We start from the raw sequence: 21,494 nt of genomic DNA, 5'->3' as shown, positions 1-21,494 counted from the left end.
CCTGGCATGAGAAGCAGGGCACTGAAATGTTGCACGATTTTTAACAGAATGTTCGAAAAAGTAGAGGGTCGACTTAAGAGGTTAAACTCCAACTGTTTTAAAATCACCCTTGGCCTCATGGTTAAATCCCTGAGCAGTTTCCTTCCTCTCCGGCAACTGAGTTAGGAAGGACGCCTGTATCTTTGTCATGATTGGGTGTATTGATACACCATCCAAAGTGTAATAATTGCACCATGCTCAAAGGGATATTCAATGTCTACCTTTTTTTACCCATCTACCAACAGGTGCCCTTCTTTGTGAACCATTGGAAAACCTCCCAGGTCTTTGTGGGTGAATCTGTGCTTGACATTCACTGCTCGACTGAGAGACCTTACACATAATTGTATGTGTGGGGAACAGGGTAATTTAAAAATGATGTTAAACACTACTCCATGCAACTTATTACGTGACTTTTTATTACGTCCATTTTTACTCCTGAAATAATTTAGGCTTGCCATAACAAAAGGGTTGAATACTTATTGACTCAAGACATCTCAGCTTTAAATAGTTATTAATTTGTAAACATTTCTAAAAACATAATTCCACTTTGACATTATGGGTTACTGTTAGTAGAGTAGTGACAAAATCTCAATGTAATCCATTTTAAAATCAGGCTGTAAAAAGATACTGTATAGCACACCAAGTTTTGTTTCACATCAAATGTCGCCTTACCGTGTGATAGTTGATCATCTCCTGCAGACTCTCGGCAAACTTTGTGAGACTGGACTGTGGGCGGAAAAAGAAAAGTGTAAAACAGAGATAAAGTAAATAAATATGTACAGACACATGGGATAGAACAGTTCTATGTAAATCATTAGTCTCAATGTAAAATGTATTATCCATAAATTATATACCTATCCATCAATGTAAAATAGTCCTATTGTATGAACTAGTCCCACCCTCTCAGTCACACGACCGTTATGAGCGACAGGGTATAATAAATACTTAATTCCAGACTAGTAAAACCTACTAACAGTGACTGAGGTATGTGTATGAGGAAATGCTCTAGTGCAGGGGTCTTCAACCTTTTCTTGCCCAGGGACCCCCATGTTAGACGTTAAGAATGTTCACGTCTTGTCTTATCTGATAAATGATAATGGCAATGAATCAACATTTTAAAATGAACAGATTTGGTAGATAGTTTCATTATTTTGGCCTACCCACATAATTGGAACATAGCCTATTAGCTAGAAAAATGTATATTCAAACATATTGACGCTAAATGCAGCCGTTTAACTGGTTAAACAAAGGTGAGCTATTTGTTGGCAAAAATGTATGGCCACGCCAAGAAAGCTTTGTCGTGCCCTGTACTTATGGGTGCTTTTTCAAAGCCTTTGTCATAGACCCCAATGAGTATAACTTGCTCAATATCGTGTGCTGCTATGCCGCTTTAGCCATTTGAGCAACAATGGTGCCTTCAGGGAGAATTTTTCAACAATAAGGACATTCTTTCAGAAAAATGCACTATGGCTGAACTTCAGACCCAGGAAGTAAAGGAAATATACAAAGGAGCGGAAATGCAGGCCACTCAACGCAAAAATGTGTGTGAGAAAATAACAGAGGAGCCCCACAAGCCTAAAAGGGACATAGTTGAGGACACCAGCGGTTTTCTAACAGTAGAAGCGGTCAGTTTTGACTTGCGAAGCTCAAGCTAGGTTACTGTAGCTCTTTTACCTCGATGACATCATCTTTGGTGGAGCTTGCAGCGAGCTCGCGGATTCCATTGACAAACTGTTTATTGGCAGTGTTGTAGGCCTTGCCGGCATCGATCATCCCGATGCATAGCTTCACCAGCTAGAGAGAAGAGAGAGGGATGACAGAAGTGATTAATGGATGAAATAGTGCTTGCTTTCCATGCCATCCCTTTAGGACACTGTTCCGTGTTCTAACACTGGAAATGTGTTCCTGACAAAAGATAGCAGTTTGATACATAAACAAAACAATTCAGAGGTTTGAAAATGAAACAGCTGTTTGCTTGTGCAAACATAACTTCATCAGAAATTAGCTACCAGTAATTAGACTAACAAGCAACCCTCAACATTTAACCATTTTTATTGACTCATTGCGGGCAGACATAATTCAATGTTAAGTAATCCCACAAACACACCCTGGACTTTATTCATGCACTCCCACACAAGAGTAAGCAAGGAAGCGGAGAGGCTAAATGTTCCCCTATGGTCTGTCTGATAGCTTTAGTGCTTACGAGAAACAGCCTCACTCCATGACATGGTCTATGACCAAAAGCGACAGCCTTTAGTAGAGATTCTGTAGTTTAAGGTGAAATTCTTATTTATACTTGTTTATATGCCTAATTTTCAAGGACACTTGTGATACCTTTGCTTAGTTAGCATTTCCCCCCTGAAGAAAGCTGCTCACTTCCCTTACTGCCATCATTGACTGCTGCTCACAAATAGGGTCGCTACGTTACCACCACACCTGCAGTCACGAGTCATGACCGCAGTCATATTCCACCTGACCGTTGAGTCACGGTAACTAGGCTTCTCCAAAACCGAGCTCTGATGCCGCTGATCATTAGTCATTAGTAGCCTACCCAACTTGCTAACGGCCAGTTGCTAATGGCCTGGTGCTCAGTGCTCCATTGTCCGTCTAATAACTCTGAAATCAATGCAAATTAAATCAAAATTCAAACACATCATGAGAACCTTGGCATTTAGAGTTTGAGCGGAATATAGGGTAACCTGTTGCGCAGCAAGAGCCAGCTCCTCATAGCTAGTTGACATATGAAATGAAATAAGTGATCCTATAAGCCCATAATGCTCAACATTTCTATAGGCTATGCAATTGTGTGAAAAAACAATAGTTTTGATGGACTATATTAAAAATCATAGTTGCGTGTTTCATGTAGCCTAGCCCATAGGCCTATATGTTTTGATAAGTTTTGTATCAAAACTAAAGTGGCCAAATACCTAAGCGCATAGGACCCCTGGAACAGTGTTTGAGCGCCCAAGCCTAGAGCTTAGCGAAACCTATGTTCTGATAATCCCAGTCATTGCGCAATCGTGTGTGAAAACAGAGTTGACTGGCCACTATTTTCAAAAGAGGTCCCCAGCTTTCACGTGCTTTATTTCCTGCAATACTACACATTTTGTCATAGGTTGGAGGCAAATGTTTGCCGTTTTAAATGTGATAACTAATTATCAAATGGGCCCCACCCCGGTCAGTAATTCAACCATGCTTATTACATGTTTAGATAGCTGGCTGCTAGACTAAGTTACCAATCTAAAAAACAAATGCTGACATGGGCTATTTAAGTGACTGCTGATGCACAACCAAATTTGAAATTGCACCTTGTGTAACAGTACAGATGAGACCCCGACTGAGTCGCCCCCCCTCCAAATAAAAATGTTTTATTGGTCCGCAGGTCTACAAAAGGGGGACCGCCAATTGCCCATCCCTGATTTAGACAATATCACCATAGTAAATGATCGTAATGAGGGGGTGTTATTGTCTGAAGTTTATATACTTTTTTATTTATTTATTTTTTTTACCTTTATTTAACCAGGCAAGTCAGTTAAGAACATATTCTTATTTTCAATGACGGCCTGGGAACAGTGGGTTAACTGCCTGTTCAGGGGCAGAACGACAGATTTGTACCTTGTCAGCTCGGGGGTTTTGAACTCGCAACCTTCCGGTTACTAGTCCAACGCTCTAACCACTAGGCTACGCTGCCGCTGCCGCCCTACTTTACATCCAAGGGGAAATGTGCTTCAAGAGACTTAATATTGGCCCAATAAAGCCTGTGTTGTTTTAATAATCAACTTGGCTGTGTGGGGGGCTTTCTCTATCTCAATGGCAAGGATTAGTTTCTAAGAAAAGACTGAACTTTAGCCTCCTATTCAAGGCACCCCCCACCCTGCTGTCACACCAAACCCATCTGGAGCAGATCCTTCCACTACAATGCAACAGGGAAGTGACACCAGGGTATGGAATGAGTCAGATACATGGTGACCAAAGGGTGGGAGACTAGAACAATGCAGTGGCAATCACAGGAGATCCAGGATCAGTGAGTGAACTTGCAAAAAATAAGTTCCATAAATAAATTCCACCAACAAACCATTGAAATACTCCAGTAACTGGCTGCAGGGTCTTTATAGACCTACCAGTGGGATTTCTTCACACCTATCTTATGTACATAGCTTCACAGTTTGAGACTCTCACCGCATCACTCGGTGTGATCTCGTACTGATCTCAGGCCAGTTATAGGGGACCGAGACACAGGGTTTTTATAAAGGGAGTGGTTCATAATGCAAACAATAGGATTTCCATCATCTTTGCTCCAAACTAGGGTTGGGCAGTATCCGAATGTTTATATCGTCATACTGTCCTCCTCTCATCCCAGGATTTATGGTAGTACCGTATTAGTACACAAGGAGCTGCTAAAAACACAAAACAACTCCTTACTTATTCGGCCACTTAATTAGCAAGTTAAACCAAATACACAGCTGGACTATTTAAAAATAAACACCTGACTGGCTCAACTGTTCTGAGGAACTACGGTAAGCTTTATAATGTAAAAATAAAGTAACAGGTCAAATGAAGTATGCAATCAGATTTAACATATTGCCCAAGTTGACTAAGTAGGCTAGCAACAAATATTCTAATATATATATTATTTTAAAGGTCAAATAAATAGTTTTGAAAAACCATCCTGTCGCTATTTCTAAATACCCCTGTATGTGTGGTATACTGCCCAAGCCTACTCCAAACCCAAAACTGGATCCTACTCACCTTGTCAAGTTTGGACTCCAGTTCCCCGACATCCCCCTCCACCTCCTCTACAGTGGCCCTATGAGGAGAAAAACAACACATTTCAGTCACTCTACTGGCAGAAGGGGCTGGTACATTTCAATAGATAAAACAGTCAATGGCAAACAAGCTACAAGGGAAAATGAACAGTCGATAAATTGCTTTGCACTGGAAGGTGAGTCAGACTGAAATGAGCATTCCACGTGAAGGTGGGGCAATGCGTAGGACCAACGAAGAAAGGAAGCGCAAAGCAGAGGAAAAAGGGAAGACAAGTCCAAATATACACAACCGTTCCAAAGTTTTGTTTTTGAAAGAAAAGCAACATTTTTGTCCATTAAATTAACATGATATTGATCAGAAATATGGGGTAGACATTGTTAATGATGGAAATGACTACTGTAGCTGGAAACGGCAAATTTTGTCAAATGGAATATCTACATAGGCGTACAGAGGCCCATTATCAGCAACCATCACTCCTAATATAATAATAATAATAATAATAATAATATATGCCATTTAGCAGACGCTTTTATCCAAAGCGACTTACAGTCATGTGTGCATACATTCCACTCCTGTGTTCCAATGGCACATTTTGTTAGCTAATCCAAGTAAATCCTTTTCAAAGGCTAATTGATCATTTGAAAACCCTTTTCAAGTATGTTAGCACAGTTTAAAATAAATAAAACTTCTTAGACTAGTTGAGTATCTGGAGCATCAGCATTTGTGTGTTCGATTACAGGCTCAAAATGGCCAAAAACAAAGACCTTTCTTCTGAAACTTGTCAGTCTATTCTTGTTCTGAGAAATAAAGGCTATTCCATGTGAGAAATTGCCAAGAAACTGAAGATCTCGTACAATGCCGGGTACTACTCCTAACCAGAATAGAAAGAGTTGTGGGAAGCCCCGGTGCACAACTGAGCAAGAGGACAAGTACATTACTAGTGTATAGTTTGAGAAACAGATGCCTCACAAGTCATCAACTGGCAGCTTCATGGTGACAGGGGGCAGTATTTTCACGTCGGGATGAAATGCATGCCCAAATTAAACTGCCTGCTACTCATCCCCAGAAGATAAGATATGCATATTATTTGGATAGAAAACACTCTGACGTTTCTAAAACTGTTTGAATCATGTCTGAGTATAACAGAACTTCTTGATGCCCTCAATCTCACACAAATTATCAATGAACCTACCAGGTACCTCCCCAAAGCCTTAAACACGGGCACCCTCATAGATATCATCCTAACCAACTTCACCTCTAAATACACCTCTGCTGTCTTCAACCAAGATCTCAGCGATCACCGCCTCATTGCCTGCATCCGTAATGGGTCAGAGGTCAAACGACCTCCACTCATCACTGTCAAACGCTCCCTGAAACACTTCAGCGAGCAGGCATTTCTAATCGACCTGGCCGGGGTATCCTGGAAGGCTATTGATTTCATCCAGTCAGTAGAGAATGCCTGGAATTTTTTTTTAAATGCCTTCCTAACCATCTTAAATAAACATGCCCCATTCAAGAAATTTAGAACCAGGAACAGATATAGCCCTTGTTTCTACCCAGACCTGACTGCCCTTAACCAACACAAAAACATCCCATGGCGTTCTGCATTAGCATCGAACAGCCCCCGTGATATGCAGCTGTTCAGGGAAGCTAGAAACCATTATACACAGGCAGTTAGAAAAGCCAAGGCTGGCTTTTTCAAGCAGAAATTTGCTTCCTGCAACACTAACTCAAAAAAGTTCTGGGACACTGTAAAGTCCATGGAGAATAAGAACACCTCCTCCCAGCTGCCCACTGCACTGAAGATAGGAAACACTGTCACCACTGATACATCCACCATAATTGAGAATTTCAATAAGCATTTTTCTACGGCTGGCCATGCTTCTCCTACCCCGGTCAACAGCACTGCACCCCCAACAGCAACTCGCCCAAGCCTTCCCCATTTCTCCTTCTCCCAAATCCGTTCAGCTGATGTTCTGAAAGAGCTGCTAAATCTGGACCCCTACAAATCGGCCGGGCTAGACAATCTGGACCCTTTCTTTCGTGTCGTCTGAGATTCCCAAAGATTGGAAAGCAGCTGCGGTCATCCCCCTCTTCAAAGGGGGGGACACTCTTGACCCAAACTGCTACAGACCTATATCTATCCTACCATGCCTTTCTAAGGTCTTCGAAAGCCAAGTCAACAAACAGATTACCGACCATTTCGAATCTCACCATACCTTCTCTGCTATGCAATCTGGTTTCAGAGCTGGTCATGGGTGCACCTCAGCCACGCTCAAGGTCCTAAACGATATCTTAACCGCCATCGATAAGAAACATTACTGTGCAGCCGTATTCATTGATCTGGCCAAGGCTTTCGACTCTGTCAATCACCACATCCTCATCGGCTGACTCGACAGCCTTGGTTTCTCAAATGATTGCCTCGCCTGGTTCACCAACTACTTCTCTGATAGAGTTCAGTGTGTCAAATCGGAGGGTCTGCTGTCCGGACCTCTGGCAGTCTCTATGGGGGTGCCACAGGGTTCAATTCTTGGACCGACTCTCTTCTCTCTATATATCAATGAGGTCGCTCTTGATGCTGGTGAGTCTCTGATCCACCTCTACGCAGACGACACCATTCTGTATACTTCTGGCCCTTCTTTGGACACTGTGTTCACAACCCTCCAGGCAAGCTTCAATGCCATTCAACTCTCCTTCCGTGGCCTCCAATTGCTCTTAAATCAAAGTAAAACTAAATGCATGCTCTTCAACCGATCGCTACCTGCACCTACCCGCCTGTCCAACATCACTACTCTGGACGGCTCTGACTTAGAATACGTGGACAACTACAAATACTTAGGTGTCTGGTTAGACTGTTAACTCTCCTTCCAGACCCATATCAAACATCTCCAATCCAAAGTTAAATCTAGAATTGGCGTCCTATTTCGCAACAAAGCATCCTTCACTCATGCTGCCAAACATACCCTTGTAAAACTGACCATCCTACCAATCCTCGACTTTGGCGATGTCATTTACAAAATAGCCTCCAATACCCTACTCAACAAATTGGATGCAGTCTATCACAGTGCAATCCGTTTTGTCACCAAAGCCCCATATACTACCCACCATTGCGACCTGTACGCTCTCGTTGGCTGGCCCTCGCTTCATACTCGTCGCCAAACCCACTGGCTCCATGTCATCTACAAGACCCTGCTAGGTAAAGTCCCCCCTTATCTCAGCTCGCTGGTCACCATAGCATCTCCCACCTGTAGCACACGCTCTAGCAGGTATATCTCTCTAGTCACCCCCAAAACCAATTATTTCTTTGGCCGCCTCTCCTTCCAGTTCTCTGCTGCCAATGACTGGAACGAACTACAAAAATCTCTGAAACTGGAAACACTTATCTCCCTCACTAGCTTTAAGCACCAACTGTCAGAGCAGCTCACAGATTTATTTATTTATTTTGCTCCTTTGCACCCCATTATTTTTATTTCTACTTTGCACATTCTTCCATTGCAAAACTACCATTCCAGTGTTTTACTTGCTATATTGTATTTACTTTGCCACCATGGCCTTTTTTGCCTTTACCTCCCTTCTCACCTCATTTGCTCACATTGTATATAGACTTGTTTACACTGTATGTTTGTTTTACTCCATGTGTAACTCTGTGTCGTTGTATCTGTCGAACTGCTTTGCTTTGTCTTGGCCAGGTCGCAATTGTAAATGAGAACTTGTTCTCAACTTGCCTACCTGGTTAAATAAAGGTGAAATAAATAAATAAATAAAATGTAGCAGGCGAAACCCAGAGGAAGAACCATTCATATATTTTTATTTTTATTTTTTAAGTCACTATCTTTTCAATGGGTTTTCATTGGGAATCCAGATTTCTAAGGGAAATCGTATGTTTTAATGGATCAAATGCGCCAAATAAATGGACATTTTGGATATATATCAACGGAATTAATCGAACAAAAAGGACAATTTGTTATGTTTATGGGACATATTGGAGTGCCAACAAAAGAAGCTCGTCAAAGGCATGATTTATATTTTTATTTCTGCGTTTTGTGTCGTGCCTGCAGGGTTGAAATTTGTTTTCTCTCTTTGTTTACGGAGGTGCTACTCTCAGATAATAGCACCGTTCGCTTTCGCCGAAAAGCCTTTTTGAAATCTGACATGTTGGCTGGATTCACAACACGTGCAGCTTTAAATTGGTATCTTACATGTGTGATTTCATGTAAGTTTGATTTTTATAGTAATTTATTTGAATTTGGCGCTCGAACAGCCAGGCGGGAAGCTAGCGTCCCACATATCCCAGAGAGGTTAAATAGTACCCGCAAAACACCAGTCTCAATGTCAACAGTGAGGAGGCGACTCGGGGATGCTGGCCTTCTAAAGAGTTGCAAATAAAGTTGCAAATTCAGAGTTGCAAATAAAAAGCCATCTCTGAGACTGGCCAATAAAAAGAAAAGATTAAGGTGGGCAGAAGTACATAGACACTGGGCAGAGGAAGATTGGAAAAAAAGTGTTATGGACAGACGAATCTTAGTTTGAGGTGTTCGGACCACAAAGAAGAACATTTGTGAGACACAGAAATAATGAAAAGATGCTGGAGGTGTGCTTGACGCCATCTGTCAAGCATTGTGGAGGCAATGTGATGGTCTGGGGGTTCTTTGGTGGTGGTAAAGTGGGAGATTTGTACAGGGTAAAAGGGATCTTGAAGAAGGAAGGCTATCACTCCATTTTGCAATGCCATGCCATACCTTGTGGACAGCGCTTAATTGGAGCCAATTTCCTTCTACAACAGGACAATGACCGAAAGCACAGCTCCAAACTATGCAATAACTATTTAGGGAAGAAGCTGTCAGCTGGTATTCTGTCTATAATGGAGTGGCCAGTACATTCACCGAATCTCAACCCTATTGAGCTGTTGTGGGAGCAGCTTGACCGTATGGTATGTAAGATGTGCCCATCAAGCCAATCCAATTTCTGGGAGGTGCATCAGGAAGCATGCGGTGAAATCTCTTCAGATTACCTCAACAAATTGACAACTAGAATGCCAAAAGGTCTGCAAGGCAGTAATTGCTGCAAATGGAGGATTCTTTGATGAAAGCAAAGTTTGAAGGACACAATTATTATTTCAATTAAAAATAATTATTTATAACCTTCCGATTCATTTTGCAACTCATTTCACGTATGTTTTAATGGAAAACAATGACATTTCTAAGTGAGCCCAAACCTTTGAACGGTTGTGTGTGTGTGGATAGATAGAGAGATGGAGAGAGAATTCAGAAAGTATTCAGACACCTTGACTTTATCTACATTTTGTTAACCTATAGCCTTATTCCAAAATTGATAAAATGGTTTCCCCCCTCAATCTACACACAATACCCCATAACAACAATGCAGATTTATAAAAAAATATATTTAAAAAGTATCACATATACAAAAGGTATTCAAACCCTTTACTCAGCACTTTATTGAAGCACCTTTGGCAGCGATCATAGCCTCAAGACTTCTTGGGTATGACGCCACAAGCTTGGCCCACCAGTATTTGGGGAGTTACTCCAATTTTTTTCAGTAGATCCTCTCAAGCTCTGTCAGGTTGTATGGGGAGCGTCGCTGCACAGCTATTTTCAGGTCTCTCCAGATATGTTAGATCGGGTTCAAGTCCGGGCTCTGGCTGGGCCACTCAAGGAAATTCAGAGACTTGACCTGAAGCCACTCCTGTGTTGTCTAGGATATGGACTTACGGTCGTTGTCCTGTTCGTAGGTAAACCTTCATTCCAGTCTGAGGTTCTGAGTGCTCTGGAGCAAGTTTTCATCAAGGAGCTCTCTGTACTTTGCTCCGTTCAGCTTTCCCTCGATCCTGACTAGCCTCCCAGTCCCTGCCGCTGAAAAACATCCCCACAGCATGATGCTGCCACCACCACCATGCTTCACTGTAAGGATGGTGCCAGGTTTCCTCCAGATGTGACACTTCACATTCAGGCCAAGGAGTTAAATCTTGGTTTCATCAGACCAGGGAATCTTGTTTCTCATTGTCAGAGTCTTTGGAAGTATGCTTTTGGAAGTATCCATTTGGAAGACCCATTTATGACCAAGCTTTAACTTGGTCATAAATGGTCATAAAACTTTAACTGATGTCTTGAGATGTTGATTCAATATATCCACGTAATTTTCCTCCCTCATTATGCCATCTATTTTGTGAAGTGCACCAGTCCCTCCTGCAGCAAAGCACCCCCACACAACATGATGCTACCAACCCCCGTGCTTCACGGTTGGGATGGCGTTCTTCGGCTTGCAAGCCTCCCCCTTTTTCCTCCAAACATAACGATGGTCATTATGGCCGAACAGTTCTATTTTTGTTCATTAGACCAGAGGACATTTCTCCAAAATGTACGATCTTTGTCCCCATGTGCAGCTGCAAACCGTAGTCTGGCTTTTTTAATGGAGGTTTTGGAGCAGTGGCTTCGTCGTTGCTGAGCGGTCTTTCAGGTTATATCAATATAGGACTTGTTTTACTGTGGATATAGATACTTTTGTACTCGTTTCCTCCATCTTCACAAGGTCCTTTGTTGTTCTCAAATTTACTTGCACTTTTCGCACCAAAGTACGTTCATCTCTAGGAGACAGAATGCGTCTCCATCCTGAGCGGTATGATGGTTGCGTGGTCCCATGGTGTTTATACTTGCGTACTATTGTTTGTACAGATCAACGTGGTACCTTCAGGCATTTGGAAATTGCTCCCAAGGATGGGACTATCATTTATTTTTCAGCAGGACAATGACCCAACAAATCCAATCAAATCAAATGTATTTGTCACATACACATGGTTAGCAGATGTTAATGCGAGTGTAGCGAAATGCTTGTGCTTCTTGTTCCGTCAAGCCTAACACTGTAGTGTCGTCCGCAAACTTGATGAAGCTGGTTGAGAGAATGCCAAGATTGTGCAAGCTGTCATCAAAGCAACAGGTAGTTACTTTGAAGAATCTTGTTTAACACTTTTTTGGTTACTTCATGATTGCATATGTGTTATTCCATAGTTGATGTCATCACTATTATTCTACAATGTATAAAACAGTAAAAATAAAGAAAAATCCTTCAATGAGTAGGTGTATACAAACTTTTGACATTTCCGGGATGGGAAAACACTTTCCGTGTAAAATTAAATGTCAAAAACCAGCATGTAGAAAATATAAATGGGCCTGTATACTGTTTACATAATATTATCTTTGCAAACTATCAATCACCAAAATAAAAGCTAGACAGTCGGGAAGAATCAAAAACTCCCAAAACAATGAATTTAGTATTATTGATTTTGTTATTTTGATTGAGCAAAATAGCATAGCATTAGACATGGCAAAATGCATAGAATTGCAGGAATCTAGCTTTTAAACTGCAGAAATGTCTCTCAGCTCAATGGAGAAATGTGTATGGTTGCAGGAAATTGCCTTAAAATTCACAGATTGTGCTACACCTCCAAGATGGAGTTATCTAAAAAATTCTCTACAATTCAGCTGGGCTGACCACACCCATACCACCTAAGCCCCTTTTTGATACTGAAAAAACCCTGCACACACACACGGCCAGATTAAGAGATTCCACAACGCCACGGGCCTATATCTGGCATTTTGCTAGAATAAACATGACACAGCTTGGCCTTCCTGGGAACAACATACTTGGAGCAGAATGCCACAGGAGAGGAAACGGAAACTGGAATGACAGCATCTCAAGGTTCTATTAAGAACAGTGGCGTCGCTTGAGAATCTCCATTAGACGGACAAACTTGAGCCCTTTTGGGAACAGCAGTAGCTCAGAACAGCAGAGCAATAGCTCAGAATTATGCACAATGCTGTCCAGCACTATTCGTTGCATATTGGGGACATGTTCTTGAAAGAAATTGGAGACCATTGCGACAGAACACTGATAAATCCCTCATAAATGCATTTGCTTGTGATGTTAGCACTTTGGCTTCACAATATCTACATTTGAACAGATAGTAGAATGGACACAGTACAAGCTTAGCTCGTTGCAGTGTGGTACCAATCTATTTGCAAGAGAATAAAGGCAGATCTTGTCTGGTGAAGGTGATCTCTCCTTATACTTACGACACACCCCAGTAAAAGAAAATCCCCCCGGGACACAAGGTGGGAGCAATTAATTATCAGGTAGAACAGAAAACCAGAAGGCTCCAGACCTCAAAGGGTAGGAGTTGAAAACCCTAAGTCCCAAGTTAACAACATAAAGAAGACCAAGCATAGGAGTAATTTGAGGAATCACTTTCAATCTATTCTGGAGTTCTATATTAAACTATGGTACCCAGTAAGCCTCTCCTTAATATCAAGGGAATGATCTCAAAATCAAACAAATCAGATCTTATTTGTCACATACACATGGTTAGCAGATGTTAATGCGAGTGTAACAAAATGCTTCTGCTTCTAGTTCCGAACATGCAGTAATATCTAATAAGCAATTTAACAATTTCACAACTACCTTCTACACACACAAGTGTAAAGGAATGAAAAAGAATATGTACATATAAATATATGGATGAGCGTTGGCCGAACGGCATAGGCAAGATGCAGTAGATGGTATAGAGTACAGTACATACATATGAGTAATGTAGGGTATGTAAACATTATATAAAGTGGCATTGTTTAAAGTGACTAGTGATACACTTATTACATCCAATTTGTAATGATTAGTGGCTAGAGATTTGAGTCAGTATGATCTCCGGCCGTTATGCAGGCTGCAGCACAGCCAAAGTGCTGACTGTATGCTCAAGCAACCTTGAGTTCAGACACTCCGCCTTCTTGGCTGCTGCTGGCCAGACAAACCTGGCCGTATGTCTGGTCAAGGTATTATCCCAGATGGCATACGGAGTCCTGAGATAACAAGGTGGGGTTAAAAAGGTGGCAGAACATAGACATTCTGCAATGCAGCCTAGTATCAGAATCGTTAAGGCCTAAACTACCTATGTATTTAGGCACAAAGCCTATGGCATGAAAATAGAGTGAAAAGAACATGGGTTACTGAGTGCAGAATTGCAGTCCCGGCCTGGGTTTTTCCACAGTACTGCGAACACATACGGCAGTGAAAGCTTATCTTGTTCTCTCCACACATCCTCGCTATGGTTCCTCATCAGGACAATGAGGCACCGATAGGAATCAGTGACAGTCTGAATAAGCGATTGGGGAATACGGGATTATTCCCCGGAGGTCGTTTTAGTTCGATGTGCTGCCATTGGGATTGTATGGCGCACCCAGCATAATCAAATGAAGATAGTGGTGCAGGGGTGGGATTACAGTGATACCCAGGGTGGACCGGGCGGGATGGTCCATCCAACCCCCCTCTAGCTGTTTCTATGGCTGTCATGTCCCGCACAGCACCACTATGCCACAACATCTGGCCACGGAGTGAGAATAACGGGATGCAAGCATGTCTCTGTCGACTCGTCCCAAATTGAAAGGATGCGTGGAAGAGGAGCCCCTGCTCCCCTTGAATATTTTAGGGTATTTTTTCCATCTCACTGAAATTGTGCGCGTGCCTGTCTTTCTGTGTCTGGCTGTGTGTTTCTGAAAGACATGCACAGATAGACAGCAATGACACCAAGTAGTCATAGAATGGAACTATGTTAAAAATATATTTTCTGGCAACTGGCCCCCCCCCAAAAAATGGAGCCAAACAACTATTTTATGCATCTACACCAAACTCTAAATATAACACAAACAGTCAAGAGTTGTACAAGCCTCTTTACAGATGCATGCATCCTCAGTCAGAGCTTTCGAAATGAGTTTCTCTCATAAGGAGCTGGCTGAGTCCAAAGAGCTATGATTGAGTTGTCACGTCACCCACCCTGAATAATTAAGGCTCCATTCCTTTGTTGTTTGCTTTACAATAATTCTGCTGGGCAGTTATGGCTTGACATGGGCTGCCACTGTTGACTTCTTCCACAATGCATTATAGACCGATATCAAATATGATGGTAGACTGCACATTCCAGCTGAAGCCATAGATTCTATCCCACCTACCAAAAATACTAGTTAGGGCCCTGGTCAAAAGTAGTGCATTAAATAAGGAATATGGTGCCCGTAGGAGGAGAGAGAGCGGTGGCCTATTTTAAATTGGAGAATCCCCAGGTCCCTATAAAATCTGTGCTGCAGAGAATCCAGACAAAAGATTCAACAATATTTCAAAATGTATTGAACTTATAAGAACATTCAATATTTTTCCCAAGATGATCATAACAAAACGGATCAGTGATATGCATTTTCCTTAAACTCCTGAAGAGCTAATGGCACTGAAATGTTGGTGCGTCTGTGTGCACACATTTCTCTACCACTTTGTGTAGCCGTTAGCGCTCGAGGTCGACCGATTAATCGGAATGGCCGATTAATTAGGGCCGATTTCAAGTTTTCATAACAATCGGAAATCGGTATTTTTGGACACCGATTTGGACTATATATATATATTTTTTTTACACCTTTATTTAATCTTTATTTAACTAGGCAAGTCAGTTAAGAACACATTCTTATTTTCAATGACGGCCGAGGAACGGTGGGTTAACTGCATTGTTCAGGGGCAGAACGACAGATTTTTACCTTGTCAGCTCGGGGGATTCAATTTTGCAACCTTACAACTAGTCCAACGCTCTAACCACCTGATTACATTGCACTCCACGAGGAGACTGATTGTTTATGCGAATGCAGTAAGCCAAGGTAAACTTATCTTGTAAAAAACAATCAATCATAATCACTAGTTAACTACACATGGTTGATGAAATGACTAGTTAATCTAGCGTGTCCTGCGTTGCATATAATCAATGTGGTGCGTATCGTTGCTCCAATGTGTACCTAACCATAAACACCAATGCCTTTCTTAAAATCAATACACAGAAGTATATATTTTTCAACCTGCATATTTAGCTAAAATAAATCCAGGTTAGCAGGCAATATTAACCAGGTGAAATTGTGTCACTTCTCTTGCGTTCATTGCACGCAGAGTCAGGGAATTGTACGTAATTATGACACAACATTAAAGGTTGTGCAATGTTACAGGAATATTTAGACTTATGGATGCCACCCGTTAGATGAAATACGGAACGGTTCTGTATTTCACTGAAGGAGTACAACGTCTTGTTTTCGAGATGATCGTTTCCAGATTCGACCATATTAATGACCTAAGGCTCATATTTCTGTGTGTTATCATGTTATAACTAAGTCTATGATTTGATAGAGCAGTCTGACTGAGCAATGATAGGCAGCAGCAGGCTCGTAAGCATGCATTCAAACAGCACTTTCGTGTGTTTGCCAGCGGCTGTTTATGACTTCAAGCCTATCAACTCCTGAGATTAGGCTGGTGTAACCGATGTGAAATGGCTATCTAGTTAGCGGGGTGCGCGCAAATATCTTTTCAAATATCACTCGCTCTGAGACTTGGAGTGGTTGTCTGTGTTCCGGAGTTCTAAATTGAGCAGCTGCTGAAAAATGAGCTCCTGTATATATTGAGATTTAAATGTTTTTTTAGAGTGAAGTACATCGGAAAAAAATCAAGAGAAAACTGCAAGACTCAATAAAAGACACAACAAGGAACAAACCAAAAAAGACAGGCTTTTGAAAAAGTAACTATTTTTCATAAAATTGTACAGTTATCTTAGCTAGCTGAATTGCTAGCAGAATTGTTTACTTGTTGCTAAGCAGTTGCTAGGGACTCTCCTGGAAGAAGCTAGCTAGCTTACAAAGAATAACAACAAAAAATATCTAGTTAACAGAAGAAAGGAAGACAAAATAAGGACAAAAGAAGGACAGAAGAAAAAGGAAAAGAAAGAGGACAACAAAGTGAAACAGTCAGCACTTCTATTGCAACTTCGTATTTCGTCGTCCTAACGTAGTCTACACTGCTATCTGCCCAGCAGCTAGCCAGCTAGCAAACGTCCACCGTCTCCCGAATAGCAGCACTGTAGAAACTATTACACTCAACTGAACGACTTGATTAGTGTAGTGTTAGCTAGCTACATAGTTGTCTTTGCTGTCTTCGTATCCAAGATAATTGTGTAGTTTAGAGCGTGTAGTCTAAGAGTGATTATCTTAATTTACCGAGGTTAGCTAGCCAGCTATTTGTCGTCCTTAACGTAGGAGACACTGCTAGCTAGCCAACAGCTAGCCAACGTCTACTGAATAGAACTTCCGCACTCAACAACCCGGTCGCATTCCGCTTCGCTCCACAGGTAGTATCACATTTTCATTTCATTTCATTACAGCACAACGGTTTGATTTGTTTGATCGTAGCTAGCTACATAGCTAGCTACATAGCCGTCTGTGTATCAAAGATAATTGTGTAGTCTAGAGCGATTTTCTAGGTTAGCTAGCCAGCTATTGTCGTTCTTTTAACGCAACGTAACGTAATCAACACTGCTAGCTAGCCAGCTAGCCCCCGAATAGCAGCACTGTAGAAACTATTACACTCAACGGAAAGACTTGATTAGTGTAGTGTCAACAACGCAGCCACTGCCAGCTAGCCTACAAAGTCAACAACGCAGCCACTGCCAGCTAGCCTACTTCAGCAGTACTGTATCATTTTAATCATTTTAGTCAATAAGATTCTTGCTACGTAAGCTTAACTTTCTGAACATTCGAGACGTGTAGTCCACTTGTCATTCCAATCTCCTTGCATTAGCGTAGCCTCTTCTGTAGCCTGTCAATCCCTGTTCTCTCCTCTCTGCACAGACCATACAAACGCTCCACACCGCGTGGCCGCGGTCACCCTAATCTGGTGGTCCCAGCGCGCACGACCCACGTGGAGTTCCAGGTCTCCGGTAGCCTCTGGAACTACCGATCTGCGGCCAACAAGGCAGAGTTCATCTCAGCCTATGCCTCCCTCCAGTCCCTCGACTTCTTGGCACTGACGGAAACATGGATCACCACAGATAACACTGCTACTCCTACTGCTCTCTCTTCGTCCGCCCACGTGTTCTCGCACACCCCGAGAGCTTCTGGTCAGCGGGGTGGTGGCACCGGGATCCTCATCTCTCCCAAGTGGTCATTCTCTCTTTCTCCCCTTACCCATCTGTCTATCGCCTCCTTTGAATTTCATGCTGTCACAGTTACCAGCCCTTTCAAGCTTAACATCCTTATCATTTATCGCCCTCCAGGTCCCCTCGGAGAGTTCATCAATGAGCTTGATGCCTTGATAAGCTCCTTTCCTGAGGACGGCTCACCTCTCACAGTTCTGGGCGACTTTAACCTCCCCACGTCTACCTTTGACTCATTCCTCTCTGCCTCCTTCTTTCCACTCCTCTCCTCTTTTGACCTCACCCTCTCACCTTCCCCCCCTACTCACAAGGCAGGCAATACGCTCGACCTCATCTTTACTAGATGCTGTTCTTCCACTAACCTCATTGCAACTCCCCTCCAAGTCTCCGATCACTACCTTGTATCCTTTTCCCTCTCGCTCTCATCCAACACTTCCCACACTGCCCCTACTCGGATGGTATCGCGCCGTCCCAACCTTCGCTCTCTCTCCCCCGCTACTCTCTCCTCTTCCATCCTATCATCTCTTCCCTCTGCTCAAACCTATCTCCTGATTCTGCCTCCTCAACCCTCCTCTCCTCCCTTTCTGCATCCTTTGACTCTCTATGTCCCCTATCCTCCAGGCCGGATCGGTCCTCCCCTCCCGCTCCGTGGCTCGACGACTCATTGCGAGCTCACAGAACAGGGCTCCGGGCAGCCGAGCGGAAATGGAGGAAAACTCGCCTCCCTGCGGACCTGGCATCCTTTCACTCCCTCCTCTCTACATTTTCCTCCTCTGTCTCTGCTGCTAAAGCCACTTTCTACCACTCTAAATTCCAAGCATCTGCCTCTAACCCTAGGAAGCTCTTTGCCACCTTCTCCTCCCTCCTGAATCCTCCTCCCCCTCCCCCCTCCTCCCTCTCTGCAGATGACTTCGTCAACCATTTTGAAAAGAAGGTCGACGACATCCGATCCTCGTTTGCTAAGTCAAACGACACCGCTGGTTCTGCTCACACTGCCCTACCCTGTGCTCTGACCTCTTTCTCCCCTCTCTCTCCAGATGAAATCTCGCGTATTGTGACGGCCGGAGCCCAACAACCTGCCCGCTCGACCCTATCCCCTCTCTTCTCCAGACCATTTCCGGAGACCTTCTCCCTTACCTCACCTCGCTCATAAACTCATCCCTGACCGCTGGCTACGTCCCTTCCGTCTTCAAGAGAGCGAGAGTTGCACCCCTTCTGAAAAAACCTACACTCGATCCCTCCGATGTCAACAACTACAGACCAGTATCCCTTCTTTCTTTTCTCTCCAAAACTCTTGAACGTGCCGTCCTTGGCCAGCTCTCCCGCTATCTCTCTCAGAATGACCTTCTTGATCCAAATCAGTCAGGTTTCAAGACTAGTCATTCAACTGAGACTGCTCTTCTCTGTATCACGGAGGCGCTCCGCACTGCTAAAGCTAACTCTCTCTCCTCTGCTCTCATCCTTCTAGACCTATCGGCTGCCTTCGATACTGTGAACCATCAGATCCTCCTCTCCACCCTCTCCGAGTTGGGCATCTCCGGCGCGGCCCACGCTTGGATTGCGTCCTACCTGACAGGTCGCTCCTACCAGGTGGCGTGTCGAGAATCTGTCTCCTCACCACGCGCTCTCACCACTGGTGTCCCCCAGGGCTCTGTTCTAGGCCCTCTCCTATTCTCGCTATACACCAAGTCACTTGGCTCTGTCATAACCTCACATGGTCTCTCCTATCATTGCTATGCAGACGACACACAATTAATCTTCTCCTTTCCCCCTTCTGATGACCAGGTGGCGAATCGCATCTCTGCATGTCTGGCAGACATATCAGTGTGGATGACGGATCACCACCTCAAGCTGAACCTCGGCAAGACGGAGCTGCTCTTCCTCCCGGGAAGGACTGCCCGTTCCATGATCTCGCCATCACGGTTGACAACTCCATTGTGTCCTCCTCCCAGAGCGCTAAGAACCTTGGCGTGATCCTGGACAACACCCTGTCGTTCTCAACTAACATCAAGGCGGTGGCCCGTTCCTGTAGGTTCATGCTCTACAACATCCGCAGAGTACGACCCTGCCTCACACAGGAAGTGGCGCAGGTCCTAATCCAGGCACTTGTCATCTCCCGTCTGGATTACTGCAACTCGCTGTTGGCTGGGCTCCCTGCCTGTGCCATTAAACCCCTACAACTCATACAGAACGCCGCAGCCCGTCTGGTGTTCAACCATCCCAAGTTCTCTCACGTCACCCCGCTCCTCCGCTCTCTCCACTGGCTTCCAGTTGAAGCTCGCATCCGCTACAAGACCATGGTGCTTGCCTACGGAGCTGTGAGGGGAACGGCACCTCAGTACCTCCAGGCTCTGATCAGGCCCTACACCCAAACAAGGGCACTGCGTTCATCCCCCTCTGGCCTGCTCGCCTCCCTACCACTGAGGAAGTACAGTTCCCGCTCAGCCCAGTCAAAACTGTTCGCTGCTCTGGCCCCCCAATGGTGGAACAAACTCCCTCACGACGCCAGGACAGCGGAGTCAATCACCACCTTCCGGAGACACCTGAAACCCCACCTCTTTAAGGAATACCTAGGATAGGATAAAGTAATCCTTCTCACCCCCCCCCCCCCTTAAAAGATTTAGATGCACTATTGTAAAGTGGCTGTTCCACTGGATGTCATAAGGTGAATGCACCAATTTGTAAGTCGCTCTGGATAAGAGCGTCTGCTAAATGACTTAAATGTAAATGTAATGATGCACCCACGTACTTATATGAGAGTGGATTCTCGGCAATAACTAGCATGAAAACTCAATACAGGCAATTTCCACACATAGTCTGTGTGTGGAAATTGATGTAAGACAGACTCTCTCCAATACAACCCAGCATTGCAGAGTTATGTGCATCCTTTCAAGCACACCCTTCTCATGAACCAGATATGCATTAGGGGGCGCTATTAAAATTTTGGGATGAAAAACGTTCCCGTTTTAAACAAGATATTTTGTCATGAAAAGATGCTCGACTATGCATATAATTGACAGCTTTGGATAGAAAACACTCTGACGTTTCCAAAACTGCAAAGATATCCTGTGAGTGCTATAGAACTGATGTTACAGGCGAAACCGAGATAAAAATCCAACCAGGAAGTGCCGCATTTTTTAAAACCGCCTCATGCCAATGATTCCTTATATGCCTGTGAATGAGCTTACGTTTTCCACGTATATCCCAAGGTGTCTACAGCATTGTGACGTTTTACGCATTTCCATTGAAGAATAGCCGTAAGGGACCATATATAGCAAGTGGTCACATGGTGTCTCCCGCAGAAAATCTTGCGTAAAATACTGAGGTAGCCATTTTTCCAATCGCTTCTTATAAGAAACCAATTGCCTCGGCGGATATATTATCGAATATATATGTTAAAAACACCTTGAGGATGGATCCTAAACAACGTTTGCCGTGTTTCTGTCGATATTATGGAGCAAATTTTGAAAAAAGTTTGGCGTTGTAGTGGTAGCATTTTCCGGTCGATTTCTCAGCCAAGCATGATGAACAAACGGGAGCTATTTCGCCTACAAAAATAATATTTTTTAGAAAAAAGGAACATTTGCTATCTAACTGGGAGTCTCCTGAGTGAAAGCATCTGAAGTTTTTCAAAGGTAAATGATTTAATTTGGTTGCTTTTCTTATTTTCGTGAAAATG

General features: G+C 43.4%; 1 protein-coding gene across 4 annotated transcripts in view; it reads right to left on the bottom strand.

Annotated features, from left to right (window-relative positions):
- LOC118386829 (arf-GAP with coiled-coil, ANK repeat and PH domain-containing protein 2-like) overlaps positions 1-21,494 on the bottom strand; it is a 96,804-nt gene that overhangs the window by 52,106 nt on the left and 23,204 nt on the right. For all 4 annotated transcript variants that reach the window (XM_052526490.1, XM_052526494.1, XM_035774730.2 and 1 more), the window contains exons 2-4: positions 4,789-4,846; positions 1,714-1,833; positions 712-765 (exon numbers count right to left, since the gene is read on the bottom strand). In XM_052526490.1, the coding sequence (XP_052382450.1) occupies positions 712-765; positions 1,714-1,833; positions 4,789-4,846 (232 nt within the window). The remainder of the gene's footprint in view (positions 1-711; positions 766-1,713; positions 1,834-4,788; positions 4,847-21,494) is intronic.

This window comes from Oncorhynchus keta, chromosome 1, assembly GCF_023373465.1.
Source record: "Oncorhynchus keta strain PuntledgeMale-10-30-2019 chromosome 1, Oket_V2, whole genome shotgun sequence".
NCBI classification, from domain to species: Eukaryota; Metazoa; Chordata; class Actinopteri; order Salmoniformes; family Salmonidae; genus Oncorhynchus; species Oncorhynchus keta.
The sequence above is the reverse complement of the archived record's forward strand: the minus strand, read 5'-3'. Positions and strand labels throughout refer to the sequence as shown.